Source organism: Phalacrocorax carbo, chromosome 20 (genome assembly GCF_963921805.1).
Source record: "Phalacrocorax carbo chromosome 20, bPhaCar2.1, whole genome shotgun sequence".
NCBI lineage: Eukaryota > Metazoa > Chordata > Aves > Suliformes > Phalacrocoracidae > Phalacrocorax > Phalacrocorax carbo.
In genome coordinates, this window is record NC_087532.1 from 9,653,206 (window position 1) to 9,680,799 (window position 27,594).

The following is a 27,594-nucleotide window of genomic DNA, read 5'->3' on the forward strand; positions in this document are numbered from 1 at the left end:
TGTCACTGACCTATCTTGCCTGGCACCACCAAGTGTAAGGGCAGCAAGGAGGTGAAGGAGCTGCCCCATGGCCCATCCTGAAAGGAGGAGGGTTGCTCAGGATAAAATCCATCTGGAGCAAGGCTGGTCCTGGGTCTGCAGCAGAGCCAGGAGGCCATGACAGGTGCCCTAAATGATGTGGACGCTCACCAGAGTGGCCAGGTACCCCCAGACCCAGGGCTGTCCTCTTTGTGGCTGGTTTTGGTGCTGTCTGGGGCGCTGCAGAGCACCTACATCCTCTGGCTACTCCAGCGTACACTCACCTTCCCTCTGCCTTGGGCTTGGCCCCATTTCATGTCACCTGGGGGGCCCCTCCATTGCCCTTGCTCAGTCTCTGTGCTGGAGCCTGCTGGTGGTGGTGCTGGTGGGATGCTGCTGGACGTGTATCAGCAGGGATGACCTGCCAGCGCTTTGCAACCCCTCGCTCCTTCCACCATGGCTTGGCCCTCACTGAGGAAACATCACGTCTCCCCGAGTCTCAGGGGGTGCCAAACTATTCCCAGCTTGGGGGGATGGTGTTTGCGGCCCCAGTGGGGCTGTGTTTGCAGGAAGGAGCTGTGTTATTCTGGCTCCTGCCGTATGATCGCTAGGTGCCGAGGCAGAGAAGCCCCTGCGCTTGCTCTGCAGCTGGACGTCCTGCCGTGTGGCCTCTGGGGTCACGGGGATCCCCAGGGGGTCGCCCCCGGCCCTGCTTTTGGAAGAGGAAGGGGGGCCCCGATGTGCAGGTGACACCAGGCATAGCTGAGGCAGCGCTGCCACCTCGTGGCGTGTCACCCCGCTGCCGCCCCGCGCCCGACCCCGCCACCGCTCCCAGGGCACCCTGAAGGGAAGTGGTGTGCCAGGATGGAGGTATTTTTGTGCTGGCAGATGTGGTCTACAGAAGCTCCTGGGATGAAGCTGTGCAACGCTCATCCATGGCTCCCCACAGCCAGCCGTCCTCTGGAGCCGCAGGTGTCCCAGCTGCAGAGCAGGAGGGGGACATCATAGAATCATGGAGTCACAGAATGCCCTGAGCTGGGAGGGACCCCCAAGGGCCACCGAGCCCAGCTCCTGTCCCTGCACAGGACACCCCAAATTCACACCGTGTCTCTGAGGGCCTTGTCCAAGTGCTTCTGGAATATCGCCAGGCTGGTGCCGTGATGCCTCCCTGGGGAGCCTGTGCCAGGGCCCCACCACCCTCTGGGGGAAGGACCTTTCCCTAATGCCCAGCCTAACCCTCCCCTGGCACATCTCCCTGCCGTTCCCTCGGGACCTGGCGTTGGGCACCAGAGAGCAGAGACCAGCCCTGCCCCTCCTCCTGCCCTCGGGAGGGGGCTGCAGAGCGCCATGAGGCTGCCCTCGGCCTCCTCTGCTCCAGCTGAACAAACCCAGGGACTCCAGCCGCTCCTCGTACGGTTTCCCCTCTAAACCCTTCCCCAGCCCCGCGGCCTCCTCGGGACCCTCTCCAGTAGCTTTATACCCCCAATGTCCTGCGGCGCCCAACGCTGCCCACAGCGCTCGGGGTGAGGCCGCCCCAGCGCGGGGCAGAGCGGGACAATCCCCCCCTCGCCCGGCTGCGATGCAGGGCTCGGTGCCCCCCGGGGCACGGCTGGCCCTCGGGGCTGCCAGGGCACGCTGGGGGCTCAGAGGTGCTCAAGGGATGGGAGCAGAAGGCTTGGCTTGAATGCAGCAACACTGAAAGTCAAGCAAGTGGGGCTAAGCACTGCTCAGGAGTCTCAAGGACCTGGAGGAGGTGCCTCCTGGACCAACACCAGCTTCCAGGAGGTGCTGAAAACCTGTAACCAGCCCCCTGTAATTGAGCATTTAGATGGGATTAAGAGGACAGTCAGGGACAAAGGACACAGGAACACCAGGACACAGCCATCAATCAATCCTGGATGAAATGACGGAGTGGTCTCATTTTGGCTGTATATTAAGAAAGGGCAATAGGGCAGAAATACAATTACTGCCCAGAAGCACCATTTTGTGGAAGGTAGGTCTTTTCAAACTCACCTGTCATCTTTTCTTGACATGATTACAGGCCTGGTTGATAGAGGAACTCTGCTGATAGAATAAAATTCTATTTCTTCTGGGCATCTGATTTATTATGGGGTGACATTTTGATTAAAAATGTGTATTATATTGCATTAAGAGTGCATATATTCAATGAATTAAAGATCAGCTCAGTGACAGATCTCCAGAGGTAATTATTAATGGAGATGAGCAAAGTTGTGTCTGGCAAGGGTCTCTGGTGTTCATCTGTGGTTTCACACTAGTTGCTCCCTTTTCAGCTCTTTTGGAAACAATGCAACACTGGGAGCACTGGAGGCAGCGGGTAGGGGAGAACAGAGGGTTTACCAGCCCCCTTGGCCTTGGGACCACCCTGATCCCAGGCCTGCACACTGTCCTCTTTCCATGAACCTCCTCCCTGAGCTCCGGCTGCTGCTGTGTTTGCTTTGGGCACCCCAGTGCTGCTTTCTCGTGAAGGGAAGCGTAGCTGCCACAGGACTCCTGAAAGGACGCTCCAGGTGGATATGGACCAGAAAGCCCCTCCTAGCCACCTGCTGTGTTCCTCCGCGGGGTGGCCTGGCTTGTGCCCAGGGTCCCAAGGATGTTCACCTTCATCGCGGCACATCTTATCCCTCTGCTCCCTGCTGTATTGTGGCCTGAGTACTGGTGGCATTTTTGGGCTCTTTTGTGGTACAGCTGAATGCATATCCCTGGGTACCTTCCCTGGGCTTGGTGGTGTGGGGCATTGGCTTTTTCGTTTTGCAGGTCTGGGTCAGACCATGCGTAGCTCCTGGGGTTGCCCAGATCTGGCAGGTGCAAGGCACAGCTACTCAAAGGGGACCAGGAGCAACCTAGGTGCCAGAGACCCCATCTTCTCCCACTCTACTACAGTGACAAGGTTCCTAAACCACTGAAGTGAGAGCAGTGGGAAGGAGATGTCTCTTCAAGGATGCTTGAGGCCCTGCTGAGCCACACAGACACTAACGGTCCCTTTGCTGGATCCCTGTTCCGTCAGGGTGTGGCACCTTGATGAGCATCTGGATGGCTCAGCCCCCAGCAGCAGCAATGACAAGGTTGGGTACCAGTGACAGCCACGCTCTGCCCATTCCCCAGTCCAGAAGCCATCGGGGTGACCCCTGGGCCCCCCCCAAGCATCCCTTGAATGGCTGTGCCACCTAGTGCTCATATCACCTGTCCTTTCCCGCAGTGACAGAGCTGTGGCATGCCTTTGGGCACTTGCCAACTTTCTGTTGCTTTGTGCCCAGTTACCACCGGTCCCTGCTGCAGGGACTGTGCTGCTGGGCCCCAGGCTGGGAACCCTATGGTCCTGCAATTTTGCTGACCAGCACAGCCAGGGTTGAGCGCAGAAAGGGGAACAAGTTTCTCGCTCGTGCAGAGAAATCAAAACTTGGCACTTCTCCTCCCCAACCAGGCAAACCACTGGGCACGCAAGTTCATCCTCCCAACCCTGCTCCTCTTCCTTCCTGCTCCCAAGGAAGAGCTTCCAGCAAACAGAGCTGCTGCTCAGACGGGTCTGTCTTCACCCCCAGCAAGGAGGTAAGTCACCCCAAATAGCTGGGGACACATGCCTTCTTTGCCACCGCTCTCCAGTCCTTGCTCCCTGTCCCCCTCCTTTCTTCACTTCCCCCTTCCTCAGGGGTTTAAAGTAGGACAAGGGGGAGAAGATGATGGGGGGCAGGGGTGGGGTGGGAAGGGGGCTGCAGGAATCCATCCTTGCTGTGTGTGGTTGTGGACATCACTAGGCTCTCCAGGCTTGTCCTGGGATGAGTACCCCAGGTTTTGGGGTAGGTCTGCATGCTCAGGACCTCCCTCCTCTCCCCTAGCTCTGTGTGTTGGAGACCTAGATCCCTTTTGCCTGTTTATCCCTCCTCTGTTGTGTCTCTTTTCTCCCCTTCCTCACTTGCGCTCCCCGTCCCTTGGGACCACTGCCCTGTGCATCAGTGCTTGCTCCCCCACCACTGGAAGAAGCATCTTCTGCATTCATCTGATGCATGACCACCCACTCCCAAGACACTTACCACAGGGTTCATGCCATGTTCCACGTCCTGGGCTCTCCAATCCCACAGTCCTGCCATGGGCACACGTCAGAATTTTTCAGTAACATCAATGATTTCAGCTTATGCAATGAAACAGCCTCAAAATCCTTCTGTGAAGTTATTTTCACCATTGCATGTGGTGTCTTGCTATCTGCATTGGACAACACATGGGTGGCATGGTAGATCTGTGCATGCATCTGATGAGAGCACTTGTATGTCTGTGTCCAAGGTGCATCTGCGTGATTGCTGTGTGCTTGCCTCCATCCCAATTCCCCCACCCCTGTGCTTGAAGGGAGGCAAGATGCAACCTGGGCTTTGGCTGGCGACCGGCACCCTGGCGGCAGTGCTGGGCATGGCCCTGCTGGAGGATGGCGTGTGTCGGGCACCAGACGGCAAGGATGGTTCCCCAGGAGTCCCTGGTCTCAATGGGAGGCCAGGGCAGAAGGGTGATGTGGGAGAGCCAGGTAAGGGGGAACCAAGGCTGTGTGATGGGGGTGGCCTGGGAACTTCAGGCCTCTTGGTAGGAGCATCGTGGGCTGTGGGAGCAGCTTCAGAGATGCCAGATATGAATGACCAGCTCCTCCTCACCACCTCTCCCCAGGGAAATCAGCACAGAGGACAGGCATCCGGGGACCCAAAGGGGATCCAGGTGAGCCGGGGGTTCCTGGCATCCCAGGGAACCAGGGATACCACGGGCTGCCTGGCCTCCCCGGGCTCCCAGGCCAGCCAGGGCCAAAAGGGTACAAGGGGAATCCCGGCAATATCCTGGAGCAGCCACGTCCTGCCTTCTCCGCCTCGCGGCGATCCCCACCATCCATAGGCAGGACGGTGGTGTTCGACAACATCATCACCAACGAGGAGAGCTCCTACAGTCCCCAGACAGGGGAGTTTACTTGCCGTGTCCCTGGGATCTACTACTTCGTCTACCAGGTGGTCTCCAGAGGGGACCTCTGCCTGAGCATCACCAAGAACAGGGAGCCCATTGTCAGCTTCTGCGACCACAACAGCCGTGAGATACTGCAGGTGAACTCGGGCAGCAGCGTGCTCAGCCTGGCTGTGGGTGACCAGGTCTCCGTGACCACCATCCCTGCCAGGACCAGCATGATTTACAGTGGCTCCGAGGCAGACAGTGTCTTCAGCGGCTTCATGCTCTTCCCAGAGATGGGCTGAGGGACTGCCAGTCCAGACCTGCTTAGCACCACAGCATTGTGGTGCCTGTGTCTGCATGCGTTTTCTCCGTGTGAGTGTGTGGGATGGTTTAGTACCACAGTGAACCAGGACGGCTCCAAATTGAGTCACCAGACAAGTCCTGTTCTTCCACCAATGTCACAAAGTGGCCAGGCTGTGGGTCACCACTGCAACAGTGAGACCCCTGCAAGTAGCTACCTCCGTGCTGAGCATGCTCACTCCATCCTGGAGGCAGAAAATTCCTGGCCCCAGCAGCCCTTTCTACTGGGCTTTTCTGGTTTTTTCTGGGCACTCAGACCACACACTGGAGGGGACCACTTGTCACTGGAGCCATTCATCAGCTGTGGGTCTTTATTCCTGAGTGGGAAATCACTGCATGCTGCTGCTTCTGCTAGACTAACAATTGCAAATGCCTTTTTGGTGCTGGGCCACTACTGCCTCTCACATCCTCCCCATCAGAATAAATAAACCCTTCATCCAAGACAGCCACTTGGGTTTTCTTTCGTATTCATGCGTCTTCCCCAAACCACCAATGTCCTGGGCCACGAGTGATCCCAGTTTGCCCCTGGCCAAGCACAGACCCCAGCTGCAATGGCAGGACAGGAGGCAACTGAGCATACCAGCAGAGCTGGCACTTACAGGAATGGGAAATCTCTGGGACTAGCCTATGTGTGTCCTTTTCCTGATAAGTCCAAGCTAGCTGCCCTGTACAAGGGTAAATACAGGCAGCAGATCATGCACCTCACCCACGTGGGCCTCTCTTGGTACCCAAATTCTCCCAGGAAGGGTAAAGGCAGCTGTGGTCCTCCACCCATTCAGCAAGGAAGGACAGGGACATCAGGGTGACTGATGGGGTGGTGGGGATGTGTGGTGATGCTTTTCTCTCTTCAGCTTGAGGTGAGACTAGTGGGAAGTAGAATAATAGAATCATAGAATTATTAAGGTTGGAAAAGACCTCTAGGATCATCAGGTCCAACTGTCAACCCCCAGGCCTCCTAAACCATGACCTGAAGTGCCACATCTACACAGTTTTTGAAACCTCCCCCAGGGATGGTGACTCCCCCACCTCTCTGGGCAGCCTGTGCCAGGGCCTGACTGCTCTTGCAGTGAATAAATTATTACTAACATCCATTTTAAACCTCCCTCTGGTGCAACTTGAGGCCGTTTCCTCTCGTCCTGTCACTGGTGACTTGGGAGCAGGGACCAGCCCCCCCCTCACTCCAGCCCCTCTCAGGCAGCTGCAGAGAGCGAGAAGGGCTCCCCTCAGCCCCCCCTTCTCCAGGCTAAACCCCCCCAGCCCCCTCAGCCGCCCCCCAGCACACTTGTGCTCCAGACCCTGCCCCAGCCCCCTGCCCTTCTCTGGACACGCTCCAGCCCCTCCAGGCCCTTCTTGTCCCGAGGGGCCCAAACCTGAGCCCAGCACTCGAGGTGGGGCCTCCCCAGGGCCGAGCACAGGGGCCCCATCCCTGCCCGGCTCCTGCTGGCCACAGCAGTGCTGACACAAGCCCGGGGGCTGGTGGCCTCCTTGGCCACCCGGGCACTGCTGGCTCATGCCCAGCCAGCGAAGGCTGAAGCAGGGCAGGCTAGGCACGTATCGGGCAGCCAGAAGGCATCGGGGAAGCCATACAGGTGCCATACCCCGGGACTGCTGCTCAGAGGCACTGCTCCACACATGCCGGGCAGTCAAATGTCTCAATTCCTGGAGCAGTGAGGAGGACGCCAGGTCACCTGTGAGGAACAACACCCCAGCCATGGATGGTGAGGCCCCAGTGCATTCAGCACCCAGCAGCGCTGGTGGAGCACAGGGCAGGGTGCAGAGAGGACAGCCATCCCGCAGGTTAGAAACCCTCAGGGAGAAACATCCTTCAGTCCCATTGCCTAAAGGTGCAGCATCTCCCTTCAGCAGGTGACGACCTCACACCAGGCCATCATTGCAAGACAGCTCTGCCTCCATAAAGCTGTGTGAGGGTCTGCTCCCCATCTGCTTGCTGCTTTTCTACTCAGAAATGAGTTAAAGGTAGGGGAAAGGCAGGCAATTGGCAGAGTGATATTCCCGATGGAGGATGGAGGGTTTAGCGAACCTCTTGCTCTTCCCACCTCTAGCCTTCCAGCCCCTGCTGCTGCGGTGGCACGAGTGCAGGTCTCGCTGGACAGCCAGGGAAGTGCTTGCTCAGAGGAAGCAATGAGGCAGGAGGATGTGAAACTCAGCTGGGGGCCAGCTGGGGGTTCCGGGTCCCCAAGGGACCTTTTCTAACTCCATGACTTCCTCCAGGAGGGTGCCACAGAGAGTCGTCCTCGCTGTGCTGTGCTAGCAGGCAGTGCAGGATCCTGTGCCCTGCTCCCCCCACCAGAGGTAAGAGTTGCTGCAGGGTCTATCTCTTTGGGGTGGGCTGCATGGGGACTGGGGGTCCAGCAGCATGGCGCAGTGCTGGGCTATGTGAGAGGAGGACAAGAAGGAGACAGGGGCACTGCAGGCGGCACACATGTTACGGGGGGGGCATGCACGCTTGTCTTTACTGGGGGAAGACCGAGTCCCCTGTGCCAGGCACTGTCCTCAGAAATCCCCAGCTGATGGGTGGCTTGATCCTGATAGGCAGAACCAGGAAAGTCAGGCTGCTGCTGGAGGAGGGTTGAGATCGGCTGGGTCCAGGGAGCTCCAGCCTCAACGCAGCATCATGCAACAATCTGCAGCAGCATACGCATCTGCAGGGAGTTAGGGACACTGGACGGGGAGAGCTTGGGGATGGCCATGGCTACTACAAGACCTCATGGCTCCATCTAGAATGAAAGTCCAACCCTCCTTGTGCCATCAGGGGCTGCCTTGGGGGTGATGAGACATGGGTCTGTCTCCACATACCCGCCTTCCCACTGCCTGGCAGTTGGTATGGGGGTGACACTGAGGGCACAGCCATCACAGCCAGGTGCTCCTGGTGCAGTCAGTTTCATAGCACAGTACCTTCTTTGCCCCATGGCCTGGAAGCCACCCTGCTGTGGCACTTCACCCCAGCACTTTCTTTCCCTTTTTATGCTCCAGAGAACCAAAATGGGCCAGAGATTCTGGGAGAAACTCCATCTGGCCCTCGCCCTCCTACTCCTGAATCTGGGATCTGCTGTGACTGGAGGAGACCCTCACAACTGCTATGGGGCTCCAGGCCTGCCAGGCATGCCAGGTGTGCCAGGCAAGGATGGCCGGGATGGGCTGAAAGGATCCAAAGGCGAGCCAGGTGAGTGAGCATGGAGCGGAACAATGCAGGCTGTTGAAGGGGGAACTTTGACTCCTCCGTGGCTGGTCTGCCTTGGTTTGCAGGTTGTAGAGAGCATCCTCTGTGGACAGGGCAGGACAAGAGGAGGCTGAAGAGAGGCAACTATCCTCTTCTGCCTGAGGAAAGGGGCTGGAGGAGCCTCTCCCCACATCCTGCCATTGACACTGTCTCTTTCACTCTCCACTGTCCCACAGGCATCCCGGCTACTCTTGCAACACGAGGACCCAAGGGCATGAAAGGGGAGCCGGGCAGCCCTGGCTTGCCAGGCAAGACTGGCCCCAAGGGTCTCATTGGTCCCACTGGAGACCCTGGGATAATGGGCATGGCTGGACAGCCGGGTATGCCAGGCAGCTACAAGCAGAAGCACCAGTCAGCATTTTCAGTGACGAGGCAGACCAAAGAGCACCCCTTGAAGAATGTCCCTGTAGTGTTCAACCACGTCATCACCAACACCAACCATGACTACAACACCACCACAGGCAAGTTCACCTGCAAGCTCCCTGGCTTATACTACTTCACCTTCCACTCCTCACAGACAGCCAACCTCTGCGTCATCCTGTACAAGGACGAGAATAAGATGGCTAGCTTCTGTGACCACCAGACCAATACCATGCAGGTCAGCTCTGGTGGGATCGTCCTCCACCTGCATGCTGGGAACCAGGTCTGGCTGGCAGTGAATGACTACAATGGCATGGTGGGCATCAACAACTCTAACAGCGTCTTCTCTGGGTTCCTCCTCTTCCCGGACTAGAGGACCACCAGAGCCCACGCCAGCATGCCGATCTCTCTGCCCTGCCTTGAAACACTGCTGCTCACTGTGAGGCTGTTGCTGATGCTCCAGCTTTCTCTGTTATGTGGGAAGCCCCAGCAAGGGGGTGAGCCCCAGCTATTGGCCCAACCCCCAGCCTGGGGACTGAGTGCAAGCAGCTGCTGAACTGGGGGAACAGGGACGTCTGGCATCTGCACCCAGAGTGACGATACCAAGCCCGCAGGATGCTGCTGGCACTGCCATGTGCATCCACCCTGATAACCCCACATTACCTTCTGCTGCCAGGGCCTGCAGTCTCTCCGCCTCTCTCCCCTTCCCACCTGGGTTGCACCAGGGACAGCCAGGTGTCCTGGAGCAGGCTTGCAACAGCACCTTTGCCATCACCTGGCTGTCAAAACTGTCAATAAAGCCTTCCCCAGTGTGCCTGGCCTAGTGTGGTTTTTTTCTCCATGACTTGCCTTTCTGCAGACAGAGCCTGCCTGTGTCCGGGTGGGTGTGGTGTGTGTGTGCACGATATCTGGATGTCTGTGTGGTGTCAGAACATCCTCGAGCCCTCGGTGGCTCGGCCATGCTCAGCATCAGTAAGCATCACACACCATTCACAACCCTGTCTTTTCTCAGGGGGGTAGGACACCCAGCTGCGCTGACTGCAGGAAGGGGACGGTTCCCATGCCCATGCACACAGCCCCCACATAGGGGGGTAACAAGGCTCCTCCAAACAGGGGCCCTGATACTCCCCTTCACCTCCAAGTGGATGCAATTCATTTGCAGAGGGCCACAGGTGCATCAGACCCCATAGCCATGCCTCTGGTGTGTAGGACCTCCCCAGGGTCCCAGCTTTACCACGGACAGGGCAAGGGAAGCACTGGCTTCCCAGAGCCAGATCAGAGCAGCTTATGGCTGTGGAGGCTACAGAGCCTACTAAAAACCCGGTGGAGGTTCCTCCTGGTGACACACATTGTACAGTGGAAAAAGAGGTCATCTCCCCTGTATGTCCTGTGTTTCACCTCTGCAAAGCGTGAAAAAGCAGGACTGGAAATCCTTTTAGCACAGGGTGAAATCATTTCCTATCCACAATATTTAGGAGAGTCTGGGGGACAGATTCAAGGTGATGGATGCTGTAGCATCCTCTGGGCCTGCCAGTACCTCCCAGAAGAGCTGGGTATGTATGGCAAGTATGAGGGATACTAGCTAAGTGCCTGCACATTTCTGTAGTCCTGGGGGTTACCCCAAATTTGTCTGGAGCTCACGGCAGTGTTCCCCATAGGAAGCACACCTGAGCAGGACCCAGGGATCCTTCAGGGCACAGCTGACATCTCTGTGCTCCCCAGGGCCAGAGCTGTATTCCTGAGAGGCCCCAGAGTGATGTTTGGGGACCGCATGTGCTGCTGAGCTGACAGGCAGCATTCGTGGCGGATATGAAAGTGCTGCTGAAGAAAGGACAGGAGCTAAAGATAAAAAAGGGATGTGGCCCAGATCCTTTCACAATATCCCTTGCAGTAAACTTCTGCTTCCTGCCATGGTCATTTCCAAGCAGGGCGCTGGTGTGTCCTGCTCCATCTCCCGGTCTGTGCAACGAGGCGTTCAAGGTAAGACCAAGCCATTGGCAAGGCTGAGCCCCAGCTCTCCCTTCAGACAGGAGCACGTAGGTAACCTGGCAGCACCAGGGTGACTCTCGCCCCCTGCATCACTGCCACTTAGCTGTACCAGAAGAGAAAGGGGGCTGCAGGGCTGGGGGATGGTGGAGATACCTGGTGGGACTCCAACCCCTCCTGCCCCATCTCAGGGAGGGGGAAGATGGAAAGGAGAGATGGCAAAGGCCCAGAGGGGTGATCAGGGACAAAGCATCAGTATGAAAGGTGCCCTGGGGGTGCTCTCCTGCCCTGAGATGATTTTGCCATCTGCCTGGCCTGAGCTGGGAGCCTGTGGATTGGTCCCTGTACCTGCCACATCTGAATTGGAGCTGCTGCGGCTGGAGGATCCAACTCATCAACCTCTTTTCCTACTGGCACTGGAATTTCAGTGCTGGGAAAGTCCACCTGAGGCCAGAGAGTGTGGCTGGGGTGATGTGATGGCCACATACAGCCCCAAATGCCCAGAGCTTACCCCACATGGACCTGCACCAGGAGCTGGGCTGTGGGATGCAGGGAGGGCAGAAGGAAGACTGAACCCCTGGGGACTAGAAGCGCAGATGACTGCCCCAGTAAGGCTGGTTAGATTACAGAATTGCTCCTGGGATAAAACAGGCATGTGGCAGGACACAGTGGGAACCCACAGGACTTAAGAGGGCAGGTTTGGGGATTTCTTTGCCATCTGCAAGGACTAAAGCTGTCCGTCAGATATGCTGATGGAAAGCAAGAACTACCACCTTGCAGATAATGAAACTGCTCTGGCCTGGGGAAGGACTTTACCCTACAGTTGTGGTCCTAATATGGGATGGAGAATTTCTCCTCTGAGGGAGAAGTGGGGACCTGCAGCACATGCCTGTGGCTGCAGCATGGCCTGGCTGGACATCAGACCTCTGGGACAGGCTAACCTGTCCCAAGATACTCATGTGGATGAAGCTCTGGGCACTTTTAAACTGGTAATTTAAGAGTGGGAAGAGACTGACAAGCCCTCCCATGCCCAAAGGGGCTGGTCCCTCCAAAGCCATCAGGTGAGCAGATATGGCTCTGCAGAAGGATGTTTTCCCTCCCTGATGATATTACCCAGTCATCATCCTAATGAGCAGCACAGAGTGCCTCTCGATCCCTCCCACTGGCCAACTCAAGCCCCTCATCATCCTTCTGTGCTCCAGCAGATGCAGACCATGTGGGCAACGCTGATCTGCCTGGCTGGAGGGCAGCTTGCAAGTGCCACACTCTGCAAGACCTATGGCACCATCCCAGGCATCCCAGGGTTACCAGGGCAGCCTGGCAGAAATGGCAGAGACGGGGAGAATGGCCTAAAGGGCGAGCAAGGTAAGAAGGAGGCTGCAGGTGGGGAAAACTTCATCTTCTAGATACCGAGAGCAGGAAAATCATAGGATTGTAGAATCATAGAATAGTTTGGGTTGGAAAAGATCTTTAAAGGTTGTCTAGTCCAACCCCCCGCCATGAGCAGGGATGTCTGCAACTATATCAGGTTGCTCAGAGCCTCATCCAACCTGACCTTGAACGTTTGCAGGGATGGGGCATCCACAGACTCTCTGGGCAACTTGGGCCAGAGCTTCACCACCTTCATTGTAAAAAATTTCTTCCTTATCTCTAATGTAAATCTACCCTCCTTTAGTTTAAAACCATCACCCCTTGTCCTGTCACAGCAGGCCTTGCTCAAAAGTCTGTCCCCATCTTTCGTATAAGCCTGTGTTAAGTATGAAAGGCCACAGTAAGGTGTCCCCGCAGCCTTCTCTTTTCCAGGCTGAACAACCCCAGGTCTCTGAGCCTGTCCTCAGAGGAGAGGTGCTCCAGCCCTCGGATCATTTTTGTGGCCTCCTCTGGACCCGCTCCAACAGGTCCATGCCTGTCCTGTGCCGAGGGCTACAGAGCAGGACGCAGCACTTCAGGGGGGTCTCACCAGAGCGGAATAGAGGGGCAGAATCCCCTCCCTCGACGTGCTGGCCACACTTAGCGTCCTTAAGGTTGGAAAAGACCTGTAAAGTCCTTGAGTCCAACCGTCAAACCGTGCACATCTTTAGATGCATCCCAGGGGACTCTTGGCTTCCCGGGCTGCGCGCACACATTGTCACCTCGTGCCCAGCTTTTCATCTACCAGTACCCCCAGGTCCTTCTCTGCAGGGCTGCTCTCAATCCCTTCAGCCCCCAGGCTGTATTGATACTGGGGGTTGCCTCGGCCCAGGTGCCAGATTGGGCAGTGCCAGGTACATGGTCCTGGGAAGGCAATCCATTTTCCACCAGTACCTTTGGGCTGTTATCAGGTGAGGGTGATGCTCAGGGACAGAAGGGGCTGGGCAGACTGGAGCACCTTGAGGAACCTGAGGAGGGAAGGTGTGCAAGGACAAGGGGTGTCATTGCCTGCCAGATGGGCAGGGGTCTCTGCTGACCTGCACCCCAGCACAGGTACTGCAGTTTCCTTCCCAATGCCACCTCTGCAGTCCCATGGGGCTTGGCTGTGACCGCAACAACTCTTCCTCCTACTTTCTAGGACCCCCTGGCCAGGTGGAGTATGAAGGAGACATGGGGGAGAAGGGAGACCCAGGAGTGCCAGGGCACCCTGGGAAGATTGGCCCCAGGGGTCCCCCTGGTTCAAAGGGATTACCAGGTCTCATGGGACCCCCCGGCCCTCAGGGGGACTCTGGTGACTACAAGGCCACCCTCAAGTCCGCCTTCTCCGCTGCCAGGACCATCAGCATCTACCCACGCCGGGATCAGCCCATCCGCTTTGACCGCATCATCACCAACGAGAAGGGCCACTATGAGAACCGGTATGGCCGCTTCATCTGCCGGATCCCAGGCATCTACTACTTCACCTACCACATCACCTCCAGGAGCAACCTGTGTCTCAGTATGAAAAAGGGCCGGGGTGGCAGCAGGGGTGAGAAGGTGGTGACATTCTGCGACTACGTGCAGAACAGCTACCAGGTCACCACGGGTGGTGTGGTCCTCAAGCTGGCAGCAGACGAGACCGTCTGGCTGGAGCCAACAGACAAGAACTCTGTGGTGGGGATTGAAGGGTCTGACAGCGTCTTCTCTGGCTTCCTGATCTTCCCAGATGCTTAACCCGCCGACAGCGTCTCTCTGCAGCACTTCCCCTGCTCCTGGCTGGCCCCTGCAGGGCTGAGGACTCCCCTGGAAATGACTCTGTGCTCCAGATTTGGTGCTGTAAACCCATTGCTGCTGGCCTTGCACATTAAATGACAGCTCCTTGTGCTGGTGGTTCCTTCCTACCTAAGATTTGCCTCTTTCCCCCTGCTGAATAATGCTCAGATATGCAGGGCATTGCTTCCCACACCCCCGGGTGCAGCCGGGGCTCGTTAGTATCCACTACTGCTGAGCAGGGCCAGGCAATCCATGCAGTTCCTGCTGCAGCCCATGCTGAGTGTCTCCTTCCAGAGCCACCCAGACAATGTCCCAGCCCAGGGTTAGGAAAACATGGAGAGGAAGCCTGGTCTTTAGCAAGGAGCAGGACACATGTTGTAGTGGGAAAATTGGGGCCACTAGGTACTGGTGGTAGATGGGCAGATGCTGGAGGTGGTGCTGGGCTGTACTAGAGAGCCCTGAGGCTGGTAGGATCTGGGGACACCAACCTTTCTTAGACTTTTTTTTGGGGGTGGTGGTGACAATAATATCCAAAGAAGCTTATCAAAGCTTGTCACAAGATGAGCCAGATGTACATGGGGAAGCCAGAGCCTGATGCAGTCGTGGCAGAGGTGTGGCGCACATGGTTATTGCCAGCGCAGCTGGGCAAGGTCCAGAGCAGCCCCAAGCCCCAGCAGAGGACCAACACATGCAAGTGCTACAGCACAGCCAAACCCCCCTGAAAATCCGAGGACCTAAGGCCCCCCAGATGAATTAGAGCTGAGGACCCCAAGGCTGTCCCTGTCCTAGGGGCAGGTGACAATCCAGCATTGTACCTGACTGGGGGTTTCTCTACAGCCCCCAGCTTAGCCGTAGGAGGTGGGGTGTGAAGCCATGGGGGTGTACACGGTGCTCAGGATGTAGGAGAGTTTTTGTGGGCCTCTGGGATTTGAAAGGGGCTGGCTGAAGTGGGTGGTGATGAAGGGTGTTGAGGGAGTGAGTGGGATACGGGCTGGCTTTTAGGAAGCATCGTTACTGAGCTCCTGGGGCCTGATTGTGGGTCGAGGGCCCTACAGCTCTGGGCTGAACAGGTCTCCTTGCCCCAGCGCAAGGTGCCTTCCAGCCTTGCCTGGCACTGGTGCGGCCAGGCTGAAGGCTCCAGCGTCTGCCCGGGACGATTTGCCGGCAGATGGCACTGGAGACTGGATCAGCCCTCGCCTCGCCAGCAGGAGCATCCTTGTCCCACAGGCCGGGAGGGCAAAGCTTGCAGGGACCGGGCAGAAATCTGAGGCTTCATCGCCGGGCAGGACTAGTGCCGCCTGTTGCAGCCCTGCCTCAATGCTTTGTCCTTGCCACCTTACCACTCGGTCCTGCTCCCAGCAAAACCTGTGGCTTCTGCCCCCAGGGGTGCAGCCACCCTGTGTCCCCAGCTCTGCCTATCTGAAGGTCGGGGCAGAGATGTTCAGAGATGTTCGGTGTTGCGTCCCAAAGCTCTCCCTGTGCGGGAACACTAGGCTGCTTTTAAAATGCAGCTGCAACGTACATGCTAATTTGCAGCTGGAGATGCAGCATATCAAATAAAATTGGGTCAGCCGGGCAGGTGGAGGAAAAGAGTAGGTATATGACCCCAAAACAGGGCAGTGTACACCAGCTAAGTCTGAACCCTCAGCAGGTCTGCAGGAGACACCAAACCAAGGAGCACTTGATACACAGGAGGACAGGGCTGACATTCAAACAGCCTTGACAGGCTGGAGAACCGAGCTGGCAGGAACCTGCTGACACTTATTGGAGACAAATGCAAAGTCGTTCCTCTGGCATGGGATAGCCGCACACAGTAGGACAGGCAGGGAGCAGGAGGAAGCTTTGCAGGAAGGGATCTGGGATGCTGGTGGGTGGGCAGCAAGGTGATGTTTTTCTGCCTTTCCGAGTAATTTATATAATAATTATGGACTTTTGAAAAGGTCTTTGTCAGGACCCATCTGAAGTGGAGCTGCTTTTACTTTTAAAATTAATATCTGACCTAACACCAGCACAAGTCAAAGGGTTTCCAGGGTCTTGGCTGTACCTGGAGGGAGTCAGAAGGCAGTGCAGGCACCAGCTGTCTCTGGAGCGCAGCTCACTGTGTTTTTGCAGCCAGAAAAGAGAGGTGCACAGGGTATTGCTTCCTCCCATGGGTCTCAGCCAGCACCCATCAATGCCACCTCAGGCATTAGCTCCATGGCATGGCAGCTGTCTGCTCCCTTGAAGCTGCCACTGCACAGGCCATGGAGCAGCACACACTTCAGGTATCCAAAATGGCTGAGAAAAGGGGGCCAAAGGGGCCATGAGCGGCTGGGGTAGGTGGTGGTGGTCCATGCACCATCATGCTTCAGCTCTTCCAGGGCTGCTCAGTGCAGGCAGCGTGTTTCTGACCCTGCAGGAAGCCCTAAAGCCCCAGGTCTCCACCGCAGGACAGCTGGAGAGGACCTCCTCCTCTTGAGTTATTATGGCACTCACTGAGGCCAGAGCCAAAGCAGAGATGCCCCCTCCCACGGCACCATGCACAGCAGGGGCCTGGATCGCTGCCCTGTGGCAGCAGTCTCTCCGCAAGCTCCTCAGCGGCGCTCAGAGCCACGGCAAGAAAAGTCAAAACCTATCTGGGTAGCTAGGTGCTGCGCTGCCAGGCACGTGTTGCCTGCCTGGTGTTACCTAGGAAAGGCAGGACTGATACAGCCCTGCTCTCAAACCTCCCCCAGCCACCACTGCGGTAGATAATCAATTATTCCATGCAAAACAAAGCAGTCTTGGAACAACACAACCATTAACAGGAGAGTTGGAGACAAACCTGTTGCAGGGTCTGGTACAGCCTGGTGATGAGGACGCTGGACAGGGGAAGCTCCACATTCACTGTCTCTTAGGGAAAGGACCAATTTGCATCTTTAATTAATTCTTTACGTCTTATCCATGAGCGCCTGTCACCCACCAAACTTTAACCACACCACGTCTGCACCCATTGAATAGATTTGGGGGTTTTGTTCTCAGCTGGGACCTGGCAGAGCTGTCCCAGTGCTCCGTGCACACTGTCTGTCTGTGCTCTTTGTGCCCACTCACACCGGTCTGCGCACCCTTACACCATGCACCCGTGCGCACCCACCCTGCTCTCTGCGTGTTCTCTGCAGATCTGCCCTGACACGCGTGTTCTGATCCTCTTCTGTCCCTTTTGATTCTTTTTTTATTAATGGCACCACAGGTGAAACTGAAGCAGCAGTACCTCCTCGTGCCTGAGCGAGGGTTAAGCCCTAGAGCTTCACCAGATGGTGCTGTGACCCTTCTCTGTGGAGTCAGGCCTCCACCAAGGTCTGGGATGTGCCTGCACGGAGGCCTCCAGATGCTCAGCAGATGCTCTGGTAGGTGTTGAGGCAGGTAGTGTTTCGAGGTGTGGGGTGCTTCGGTTTGTCAATGCTGGAGGCCGCGTGGACTCGGTGAGCTCACCTGGAGCGCAGCTGTGTCACCCGTTCACCTTGCCCCGTCACGTGCCAGATGAAGGTGTACAGTGACACCAAAAAACCAGCAAATGTTAAGGTCACTTTCTGGGGAGTCCCTGCAACCAGGCACTGGTCTGATCCAAAGCTCAGTTGGAGCAAATTTACTGAAATGCAGGCACTGATAGAGAGCTGTCAGGCCTTTAAAATAAAATCTTCCTATTTCAAGGCACACAACAACAGGGATCAGCAAGAATATCAAGTGGTGGTTTCCTCTGCATTGTCTAGCTGGGATTTTGGGGGGTTTCCCTTTGCCAAAGCTCCAGTCCATGTGTAAGCAGGACTCTGGCAGCATCTGATGCAGTGGAGCGTGCTAAGTGCCTATCAATATTCATGGAAAGTGAAGCTGACCGGGAAAGGTCAAAACACAGTCGTGCTGTTTGCCATAAGTTTGAGCCAGGGACGTCGGTCCCATGCTCAAGTCTAATGTCACTAGCAAACACTGTGGCACTTGCAAAGGAGCTGATCCATTTGCGCTGAGCCTGGTCAGTCCCCAGTACCTGTTACCCAAGGAAGAGCCCCTCCTAAACCATCCTTGGCCGACCTCAGTCCTTGCTGGCAACACCACACAGCCGCAGCCGCGCTGCCCGGCAGGGTCTTCTGGAGGCCACGTAGTGCAGCCTCCTATGCAAGCCCTGCCTAACAGCCCTTCCTTCAGTGAGCTCATGACGTTGCTCCCAGACCCAGAGATGCTTTTCCCCTGCCAGCAGCTCCCTCTTGAACAGCCTGTGAGCGTTTCCTTCCCTTCAGCCTCCCAGTGCCAAGGCACAGTGGCCGGTGCCAAGCTGGCGGCTGCTCTCCACCTTCTGCCCTTGGGCAGGGCTGTGTAGTGAGACATTGCATTTTTTCAGTGTTGTTCCTTCCCTCCCCTTCCCCAAAACTAATACCAAGCAGGAGGCATATGGGAAACCCTGCATGGGTTCAGTGCTGTGCCACCATGCTGGTATGCCCTGGGTAGAGGTGTGACTGGGGCAGTACCCTGTCCTGTGCTTGCTGTGAGGGCTGCGGGCACCGATGGGACACAGCAGGGCCAGCTCAGCGTAGGTGGACCCTGAGGCACACACCGTTGCTTCATCGTCAGCAGGGCAGGAGATCCCAGCACAGATCCCCTGGGTGCACTCGCTCCACTGGAGGATGGGACTGGTTGCAACCTCAGTGGGACTCTGGAGTTTGGTACAGCAGGAACCAGCCTGACACAGGGAAGGGAGTGCAGGCAACACCTCCTATCCCAAATTTAACCTCAGGGCTTCTGATAAGTTTGTTTTCCCCATCCACATTCAAGCTTAGATTTGAATTTGAATGGGAAGGAGCAATTGTTTCTTTTGCCTGGAGCAACACAGACTGGCTTGTCTCCCACCTTGAGGTGCACAGGGAATTCCTGCTTTTCCTGGCCCCTCTGCAAGGACTGGGAGCTGCCGAGGCTCTGCGCTGGGCCGGCCACCAAGGGGTTAAGTCCCAGCCCTTTTTTTTCTGCTCTGCCTCCTTATGAGGAACAGCCTTTGCAGGGCTGCAGAAAGGCTCTTTCTTTCCCCAGCAGATCTCTGGGAATGAAAAGTCTGTGTTCCAGATATTAAATTACTCATAAAATAGTTGGCCTGTCCCCGAGGCAGCTCTGCAGCCCCCCCAGCCCCCGCCGACCGCTCTGACGGGCTGCTGATGTGCATCTGCATGTCACCTCCTGCTACAAGGTCAATCTCTCCAATTTAAAGCAGCAACGTTGGAAAGCAAACCAGATTTCAGCCGGAATTAGCTTCAAATGGAGCATTCAGGGGACTCGTGCTGGGAAGGGAGCGCAGGAGGGGAAAGACGGCTTGTGGGGTGGTACGATCGTGCTGCTGCAGCACCCCGTGGCGGGGCACCCCACCCTGCTGCCAGGGGAGGGGATGCTCGGGCACCCCTAGCCCTGTGGTGTGGGGTGCATGAAGGCTGGGGGGGTGGGAAGTGCTCAACCCCTCGCCCCTTTGCAGCTTTTGTAGCCCCGGCCCTGGGTAATGGCAAGCCCCATGGGAGGCTGCTTGGGCCAGCGCGGCCATCGGTGACCTACAACGTGGAGTGGGTGCGAGGCGGGGCAGCGGGGCCGAGGTTTCCATGGGGACGTGCGGGGATGGGAAGCCTGGCCAGCGTTCAGCTCCAGGCACAGTTCGCCTCGACGTCGCGCTCGGCTCCTTCCGCTCTGCTTCCCTCTGCCTCCCGCCCTCCCGCCGCCCGGCGCCTGCCGCAGCTGGGCACCAGCGTCCCCGGCCTCTGCCCTGGCGTGGAGCAGCAGAAGGGGGTGCAGGAGAGCCTGGTGGGAGCACGGCTTGGTCCCACCTGTCCCAGTGCATGTCCTTAACCCCCTGGGGGATGCAGCTCAATGAGCTCGGGTTTGCCCCCCCACCCCGTGCATGCAGGGTCCCCCGCGGCACCGGGGCAGTGCGACTGGGTGCCGTGCTGGGGATCCTCTCAGCCGTGTAACTGGGCTGATGGTAGAACCTCAAAAGCAACACTGGAGATGTGATAACGCAGGTCTGGGAGAGCCCCACATAGCCCTGCTCTCCCCTCCAGAGGTTTTCTCTGTTTTGCAAGAAAAAGGAAAGGCGCACCAGTTTTCCTTCCACTACAGGCTCCTGGGCGTGACTGCAGACGAATCAGTGACACCCCCCGAATGCCTCAGTTTCCCCACAGGAGGAACAGACCCTGCTATGTCGCATCCCCTCTCCCATCAGCCTCACTGGAGAGGTACGTGGGTTTCTTGTTTTGCAGTACACGCCAGGAAGGCGAGCTGTGATCTCAGCCTATGTAACGCTGTGAGACAAGCCCCAAGCCACATCCTTGTCACATATGTAGCCATGTGTCTCACATGACATGAGTCAGAGGCTCACGTGAATTAATACGCAAGGCACGTAGCAGGCATATGCAGCAAATGCAAACCACACAAACGCCATGCAAAGCACAACGCACTTTCAGCAGGCAGCCGAGAGCAATGGACAAGTGGGCTGGGCAGTCGGTACTGGGATGGAAGAGTCCAGGATTGCTCTTGACAGCCTCCAAGTGCCCTAAATCTTACATTTACATGCAGAGGGAAAAAATAAAATAAAAAAAAAGCAAGGAAGACAGCTAGGAGCCCACGGTGCAGGGAGACACGGCCATGTGCAGCCTTGCGAGAACTGCTACGCCGCAGAAGGATCTCCATGGAAATGCATGCAACATGTGTGGACATACACCTGAAACACTCATCTTAAATGGGGATTGTCTGCGAGTGTGTCTGTCAGTCCTGCCTGACTCGGAAAGAGCAGAGCCTGGAACCCTCGGGTGAGGGCTCAGAAAGCATCCCCCAAGGGCTGAATGCTGCTGCCCAGTGCTCCCTTCTGTTCCCATTATGTGCCAGGAGAGCTTTTGTCTGGGGATGCTGGCATGTGCAGTCACCAAGGAGACGGGAACAGCGGCGGGTCATCAGCGTCACTTCCCGACCAGCTGGGAGGGAGCCGGACAGCCCTGCACATCCCCAGGCGAGCGGCTCCTGCCAGCAGCGTGGGCTGGAGCTGCACACCCTCCATGGAGTGCACAATCCGGTGTCCTCTGCTGTGCAAGGTGCTCCTGTGTCATGGATCCATCCCCGAAGCCTGGGGATGCCCATGAGGGCTGGGCTGAGAGTCAGGCTCTGGGGACATGAGGGTTTTGTGCAGACCGCTGGCTCCTGGAGACTCCCCGGTTCTACACAGCACCAGGCACCAGAGCGGGAAGGCCCCAGCCCCCACTGGGACCTGGACTCTGCTCCTGTAACGATACCTAGCTCTGCCTAGCGCTAGGGTGGACCTGCCAGTGCCACCAGCTGCCTGCAGCGGAGCACAGTCCCTTGCGACCTTGGGAGCTGTCCTGGTTTCAGCTGGGATAGAGTTAAATTTCTTCATAGTAGCTCATATGGGGCTGTGTTTTGGATTTGTGCTAAAACCAGTGTTGATAATGCGGAGATGTTTTAGTTGTTGCTAAGTAGTGCTCGCACTAGTCAAGGGTCTTTTCAGCTCCCCGTGCTCTGCCGGGTGCACAAGCAGCTGGGAGGGGGCACGGCCGGAACAGTGACCCCGACTGACCCCAGGGATGTCCCACACCATATGACATCACGCTCAGTATATAAAGCTGGGGGAAGAAGAAGGAAGAGGGGGACATTCGGAGGGATGGTGTTTGTCTTCCCCAGTCACCGTTATGCATGATGGAGCCCTGATTTCCTCGAGGTGGCTGAGCACCCGCCTGCCCATGGGAAGGGGTGTATGAATTCCTTGTTGTGCTTTGCTTCTGTGCGCACAGCTTTTGCTTGAACTATTAAACCTGTCTCTATCTCAACCCACAAGTTTTCTCATTTTTACTCACCTGGTTCTCTCCCCCGTCCCACCGGGGTGAGTGAGCAAGCGGCCGCGTGGGGCTGGGTTGTTGACCAGGGCTAAACCACGACAGGAGCCCTTGGGGCCTGGGTGCTGGCCCTGCACGTAGAAGAGCTCCCTGGAGAAAGGCATGGGTCAGCTGGCCCTTCCCAGTCCCAGATGGTCTCCTGGGGAGGGCTGGGCTGCCAGGAGTAGGTGGTCTCTCTTTCTAACATCCATGTGGATCCACCACAACTGCTCCAATTCTGACCCCAGCCTCAGGATGAGTCCTGGCAGTTCTTCCATCCCTCAGTCTCCACCTCCATTGTGCTTGTCCTTCAGGCTTGCTGAAAAGCAAGACCTAGGAGCTAAAGCTGTAGGCCAAACAGTGTTTTGCTATACAGCATTTCGTATCTATTTTGTTTTGATTCAGAGGAGGACCTGCTTCCTCACTGAGCAGAGAAAGAAGGGAAAGAAAAGCCTTTTTGAAAGAGAAACAAATGCCAGAGGAGTTTGTGAAATGGCGTAGCAACCCTCTGCCTCACAGCCCCAACGTTGCAGCCACCAATGATTGCCCCAAAAGGCAATGAAGACAGATGTTCCCTCTCATCTGCCAGGCTGGGGCATCAGGGGAGGATGCAGAGCGTGAGTGAGCAGGGAAGGTGGGCTGGGATTTATCCAGGAGGCTCGTCCTCCTCCTTTGGGCAGACTTCCTCATCATCCTGTGGCTCCTATCAGGGTTTTGTGTGGTTCATCCTCCATTTTCAACCTTTTCCTTGTTTTCTTTTTCCCCTAGTAAATGCGTTACAGGAACATTGGATATGTCTGAATATTGTGCATTCGTGACCCCAAGGACCTCTACTAGAGCATCCGAGCACCCCGAGCCCAGGCGGACAGAAACATCACCCACTTATTATTAAAGCATTTTAGGTTCTGATTCTGGATCCAATGTATTTAATTTTTAAAGGCAGCTTTTATTGTTCTGAGTTTTGCTCATTTTTTTCCTTCCAGCATTAAAATGTGGGTGCCGTTAAATAACCGCTATTTCCCCAACTTGCATTTCTTATTAAGGGTCCAAGTGTTTTCCTCGACCATAGTTCTGCGGCAACATCGCTTGTGTCGAGGAGCCCTCAGAGGGACTGAAGTAAATGTCACAGGAGACAGGCAGTGCCCCCCGGGTTTCCTCTAGCAATTTTCAGCCATGGAAGATCAACCTCCATCCCAATGAGCCAGGGTCAGCTGCATGTCTGGCTGCTCGCAGTGTGGCACAACTACTTGCCACAGCTTCTCAGCTCAGCCTGTGAGCTTCAGCAGAGGTTACAGCTGCTCTGCTTCTGTGCAGGGCCACCAAAGCACCCTCCTTCATCCTTACCCCTGGTCTCTTAGTCCCACTGTCAGTGTGGTCCTGAAGTCCTCACACCCTGATTCATCTGCAGGCTCATCCTTCCTGCGCGCCCTGTTTGCCAAGTCAAGGTGATCTGCTGCAGGAGAGGCTGTGCAAAAGGGGGTTTAGGCCCCGTGGTCCCGTTTGGCGTGGGTCAATGTCCATCAGCTATCAGCAGTGTGGATCCTCTGGCGTGTAGTAAGTAGTCAGAAATAGGACTGAGACCCGTTAGTGGAGAGGTTAATGATTAACCTCTTCAGTGTGTGCTCTCCGGAGTGGATTTTCCAGTGTCTGATAAGGTATTGAAGCTCTTGCCACACCTTTACACAGTTTGGTTGAATAGTGAGCAGCCCAGGTTGTTATTCACAGAATCATAAAATGATAGAATTCTCATTCTCATAGAATATTCATTCTCAGCCAGCCCCCTCACCCCCCTGCCAGGACCATGCGAGCTCGGACGCCACCTTAGCTGGGGTGAGATGCCCTGCAAGCATCCTTAGAGCCATGTTTCTTGGTGCACAGTCACTTCGCCCTTGGCTGCTGCAAACGCTTCTCCGCTCTGCGAGCCATGGCGCATGCACTACACTTGCTCTGGAAATGTTCCCGAACCTGACATGTATGTCATATAACTGCCTTTGAGCAGCTGGCAGACAAACGGGGGGACATGTTGGAGCACAGACCAGCGTGAGAAGGATGATAGGTATGCTTGTGTGTACTTCCATTTCCAGCCCAGGCATATGCTTCAGGGCCCTGTTGTATGCCCTGGAAGTCCAAGACAAGGCATGGGGCAAGCACATGTCTCGGGGTGGACCGTTTGACGTCTCTGCGCTGCTGAGGCTATTGTGCAGCTTGGTTTTGCTTCCCTCTTAACTGGAAACTGTCTGCTGCAATACAAAGGGCAAAATGCCGCAGCAGGAGACCGCCCTGCTCCAGCCAGGAAAACCTGGCTGACATTTTCCTCCTTCCCTGGCTTTACCACTAGGTGTCATAGGAAAAGCAACATTGGCAGCCCTGTTCGGCTCTTCCGATGGGATTTTGGGGGGCTAGCAGGTCCTCCTCCCACCACCGGACACGCAGCATCTTCCCAGCGTCTGCCACGGTGGCCCTTGCAGGGCTTTGTCTGTCTGCAGAGCCCCTGGAAAAAACATTGCTGGGGATTCAGGGTTCAGTGGACATTGAAATGCAACTGAAACCTTTTTTCCCAGCGCCTGGCTAAGCCGCCCGCTCGGACCCTCCCAGGAGGGAGCCCCACGTCACCCTTTCTCAAAGGAGCGAAGCTGTCACGCCAGGACCCGCGGCACCTACAGCAATATGGTCCCCTCAAACAAGTTGGACAAACAAGGCCTTTATAGGCACTTTCTTTTCTTCTGGAGTGGAAGGGAGAGAAGCCGGGGGAGAACTCGGGGGCGTCACACCGCAGCGGAGCAGCACACAAAGGCTCGCAATGAAAGGGGCACCAACAAATCCTCTTAGGGGCTTCGCTGTGTGTACATTCATATCCTGGCCCCATCTGCCGGGGGGATCCCCAGGAGCGGGGGCGGGGAGAGGCACTCTCCCTGCCCCGCACCGCCAAAGCAAGCAAAACACATTCAGGGAGTGAGAAAGGGATGAAAAGGAAGAAAGGCCGTGCCACGCCAGTGCAGACCCCGGCGGTAAATGCAGCTCTGCTGACGCTGCAGGGAGGGGGTCTTGCTTTGGGGGGAAGGAGAGGCAGCTTTGGCTGTATGAGTGCCGGCCCCCGCTTGGCCCCCAGGGATGAGACAGGAGCAGGGGGAGCCTTCCCAGGGGAACGACGTGGGCAGGGTGAGAACCTGGTGCCTTTGGGCAGAAAAGTGATGCTGGCACCCTGAGCAGAGAGGAACACCCTCCATGCATTTAATGGTGCCTTGACCAGTTGGGACCTGGTGGGAACTGGTGGACCTGCAGGAGGGCGGAGGTGACCCAGCCCCCTGGGAAGCCTATGTGCTCATCATGGTGCTCAGTCGCATGCGAGCCGAGCCGTGCTGGGGCATCTTGGCCCTGCTGCACACGTCCTGGGGAATTAGGGAGCCTTGGGGGACTCTAGGCAGGCTCACAGGCATCCATCATCACACAGCCCTCAGAAGCCAGAGTAATGGCACGTTTCATGCAGATAAGGTTAGAAAGACAGGATCCTACCTGCCACCCTACCACCAGAGTGCAAGCAGCTGCCTGCAGCTTCTTCAAAGCCAGCCGTTGTTAGGACCAGAGCAACCATGCATGGGGCCACAGCAGAAGGTGGGCAGCATCTTCTGGAGCCTGGAGGTGCCCAGGCAGGGCAAAGAAATCCCTGTGTCTGTCAAGGCAGCACTTTAGTGTAGCAGGACCTCCAGCTTCTAAGGAGACCAAGCAAAGCTAACAGGACATGAGTTTCTTCCCAAGATGGGGAAAGCCAGGGATACTTTTAGTCTGGTCTGGAGAAACCATCTGTCCCTCCCTAGGAGCAGACTATGAAAGTGACTCAGTAAATAATACACATTGATACCCACTTCTAGGTGCCATCTCCCACAGATTTGAACTTGTTGGGCCTCTTCTTTTTCCTGCCTGTCCTGCAGCCTCAACTCTCTTTGCATTGTGTATTGGTGAGTACAAGAATGTGTCTAAACTGAGTCAGCCCACACCAGGGATTTGCCTCTGCTTCCCCAGGCTCAGGGCAGCCGCTCTGCTGTGCTCGGACATGGGTAAGCAGATCGTGAAGGTTAGGCCAATGTGAATGTTTTTGGAAAGCACAGCAGGGAACAAAGCCCAGGCAACCTAAGCCCAGCCTAATTCTTCTGCCTCTCATGGGGAGGACTGATGTGCTTGTCTAGTGATGCCAGTGACTTGCACGTACTGCAGCAGTATGAACAGAGTGGGGAAGACGTGATGTTCTCTCTCATATGGGCTGAGGATTTAATTACTGCAGCTAAGGTAGCTCGTGTCTCTCTCTAGCCTGGCGCCAGTCCAGTCCAGGGAGTGGTCCTTCCTCTCTGGTGGCTTGGAGCCAGTGCTCCAGGAGCCCTTCCAATTCTGCTGTGATGTGGTTGGGTCATGCACTGGGAGAACATCTATTTCCTGCCGCTGGGTGGGGATGTCAGGGAAGGAGGACAAAGTGCTGGAGAAGCAGAGAGGATCAAGGTGCCCCAGGCTGCTTTAGGTCTCTTTGGGAGGCAATGGAGCAGAGAGACATGGGCAGGAGCGGGGCTGAGGCTGGGATGTGGCTCCTTTGGGCAGTCCCATCAGGGCCCCTTGAGGCTTTCATGCATGCAGCTGAGGAAAGTGTGCAGGGCTGAAGTGGTTGCAGCAGCTTCCCACCTGGGAAGCTCCAAAGCCCTGTGATCAGAGGTGGAGAGCAGTGGGTATGTCCATTATCTGCAGGATGCTGTTCTCTACTGCATGCAGAAATGACTCATGAGCAGGTTGGGTAACTCCTGGTGCCAACCTGGTGATGAAGGTCAGACAGTCTGAGCGTGGCTCTCCAGGGTGAGACAGTGTGAGACACAGTGATGGACTAGAGGAGATAAGGAAGACGAAGCATAAACAGCCTCTCTGGAGGGCACCATGTGCCACCCACTGGTCTAATGAGTGATGCCAATGAGAAGGGCTGCACAATGCATACCCTGAGCTTGTAGTGTAATCTCCCAGACTGTGGGGGCTACCTATGTATCATCCAGCTAGCCAGCTGCTTCACCAGCATAGCCTGGTCCATTCAAATTGTGGAAGGAAAGGTCGGTGAGAAAGACTCTTAGGTGGGCTCAGTTTCGCTGCTGAACAAGACCACCAGCTTCGAGCTTTGGCTGGCCTGGATGTATTTGGAAGAGCCGGCTAGAGCAGTTCTTCCACAGGCGGGAGAACAAGTTATGTTTGTCCCGCCTGGCTATTCCAAAAATTGTGTGAGGTGCATGGGAGGAAGGAAGGGTGCAAGAACATTGTTGGTGACTCTTTCTACTGGGGATCCACTGTCAGTGCAATGGGACCAGTGAAGTGAAGTGAGTGAAGTCAGAGAACAAAACCCTCACCTTGTGTGCAGTCCCTCCTCCCCACGCACCTAACAGGACCTATGGAAGGTGTCACCTATCTCTTCGCAGTCTATCAACACTGAGGGCTCCCCTATGCCACAACCCATCACAGGAGGAGGTGACAGCCCTGCGTTCCACTTGAGGGTTGAAGAGGCTGTCTGAAAGCATGACAACAGCTTGCACTTAAAGGGAGAGTTTGGACCCCTGTGGGTACCCTGCTCCCGGCTTGCTCCCCTGCCATTGCTCTCAGAGAAAGGAGCTGACCTAGCCCTAGGGAGTTCCTCTTGCCCCAGCT

At 56.3% G+C, this 27,594-nt stretch overlaps 3 protein-coding genes across 6 annotated transcripts; all 3 read left to right on the forward strand.

Moving 5' to 3' along the window:
- The first annotated feature begins 3,500 nt into the window (after nucleotides 1-3,500).
- On the forward strand, nucleotides 3,501-5,758 carry C1QA (complement C1q A chain). Of its 2 annotated transcripts, none has more exons than XM_009513054.2 (3): nucleotides 3,501-3,585; nucleotides 4,378-4,549; nucleotides 4,687-5,758. In XM_009513054.2, exons 2-3 carry the CDS (start codon nucleotides 4,387-4,389, stop codon nucleotides 5,253-5,255), a joined length of 732 nt encoding a protein of 243 aa, XP_009511349.2. In that variant the 5' UTR covers nucleotides 3,501-3,585; nucleotides 4,378-4,386; the 3' UTR covers nucleotides 5,256-5,758. The 2 variants fall into 2 exon arrangements, with proteins under 2 accessions (XP_009511349.2, XP_064326277.1); XM_064470207.1 differs by having other exon boundaries at nucleotides 3,516-3,585; nucleotides 4,315-4,549.
- A 1,758-nt stretch (nucleotides 5,759-7,516) lies between these two features.
- Nucleotides 7,517-9,726, forward strand: C1QC (complement C1q C chain). 2 transcript variants are annotated; one of them, XM_064470665.1, is made up of 3 exons: nucleotides 7,517-7,626; nucleotides 8,308-8,497; nucleotides 8,731-9,726. In XM_064470665.1, the coding sequence occupies exons 2-3, from the start codon at nucleotides 8,317-8,319 to the stop codon at nucleotides 9,285-9,287; spliced, it is 738 nt and encodes a 245-aa protein (XP_064326735.1). In that variant the 5' UTR covers nucleotides 7,517-7,626; nucleotides 8,308-8,316; the 3' UTR covers nucleotides 9,288-9,726. The 2 variants fall into 2 exon arrangements, with proteins under 2 accessions (XP_064326735.1, XP_009505558.2); XM_009507263.2 differs by lacking the exon at nucleotides 7,517-7,626 and having other exon boundaries at nucleotides 8,299-8,497.
- Nucleotides 9,727-10,815: 1,089 nt separating this feature from the next.
- C1QB (complement C1q B chain) lies at nucleotides 10,816-14,190 on the forward strand. 2 transcript variants are annotated; one of them, XM_064470215.1, is made up of 3 exons: nucleotides 10,816-10,894; nucleotides 12,103-12,265; nucleotides 13,449-14,190. In XM_064470215.1, the coding sequence occupies exons 2-3, from the start codon at nucleotides 12,106-12,108 to the stop codon at nucleotides 14,021-14,023; spliced, it is 735 nt and encodes a 244-aa protein (XP_064326285.1). In that variant the 5' UTR covers nucleotides 10,816-10,894; nucleotides 12,103-12,105; the 3' UTR covers nucleotides 14,024-14,190. The 2 variants fall into 2 exon arrangements, with proteins under 2 accessions (XP_064326285.1, XP_009505559.2); XM_009507264.2 differs by having other exon boundaries at nucleotides 12,106-12,265.
- The last annotated feature ends 13,404 nt before the right edge of the window (nucleotides 14,191-27,594 follow it).

Coding starts and splice junctions, on each gene's coding strand:
- C1QC (XM_009507263.2), top strand. CDS start 8,299: ATGCTCCAGAGAACCAAAATGGGCCAGAGATTCTGGGAGAAACTCCAT. Junction 8,498..8,730: donor AGGATCCAAAGGCGAGCCAG/GTGAGTGAGCAT, acceptor ACTGTCCCACAG/GCATCCCGGCTACTCTTGCA.
- C1QA (XM_009513054.2), top strand. CDS start 4,387: ATGCAACCTGGGCTTTGGCTGGCGACCGGCACCCTGGCGGCAGTGCTG. Junction 4,550..4,686: donor GGGTGATGTGGGAGAGCCAG/GTAAGGGGGAAC, acceptor ACCTCTCCCCAG/GGAAATCAGCACAGAGGACA.
- C1QB (XM_064470215.1), top strand. CDS start 12,106: ATGCAGACCATGTGGGCAACGCTGATCTGCCTGGCTGGAGGGCAGCTT. Junction 12,266..13,448: donor TGGCCTAAAGGGCGAGCAAG/GTAAGAAGGAGG, acceptor CCTACTTTCTAG/GACCCCCTGGCCAGGTGGAG.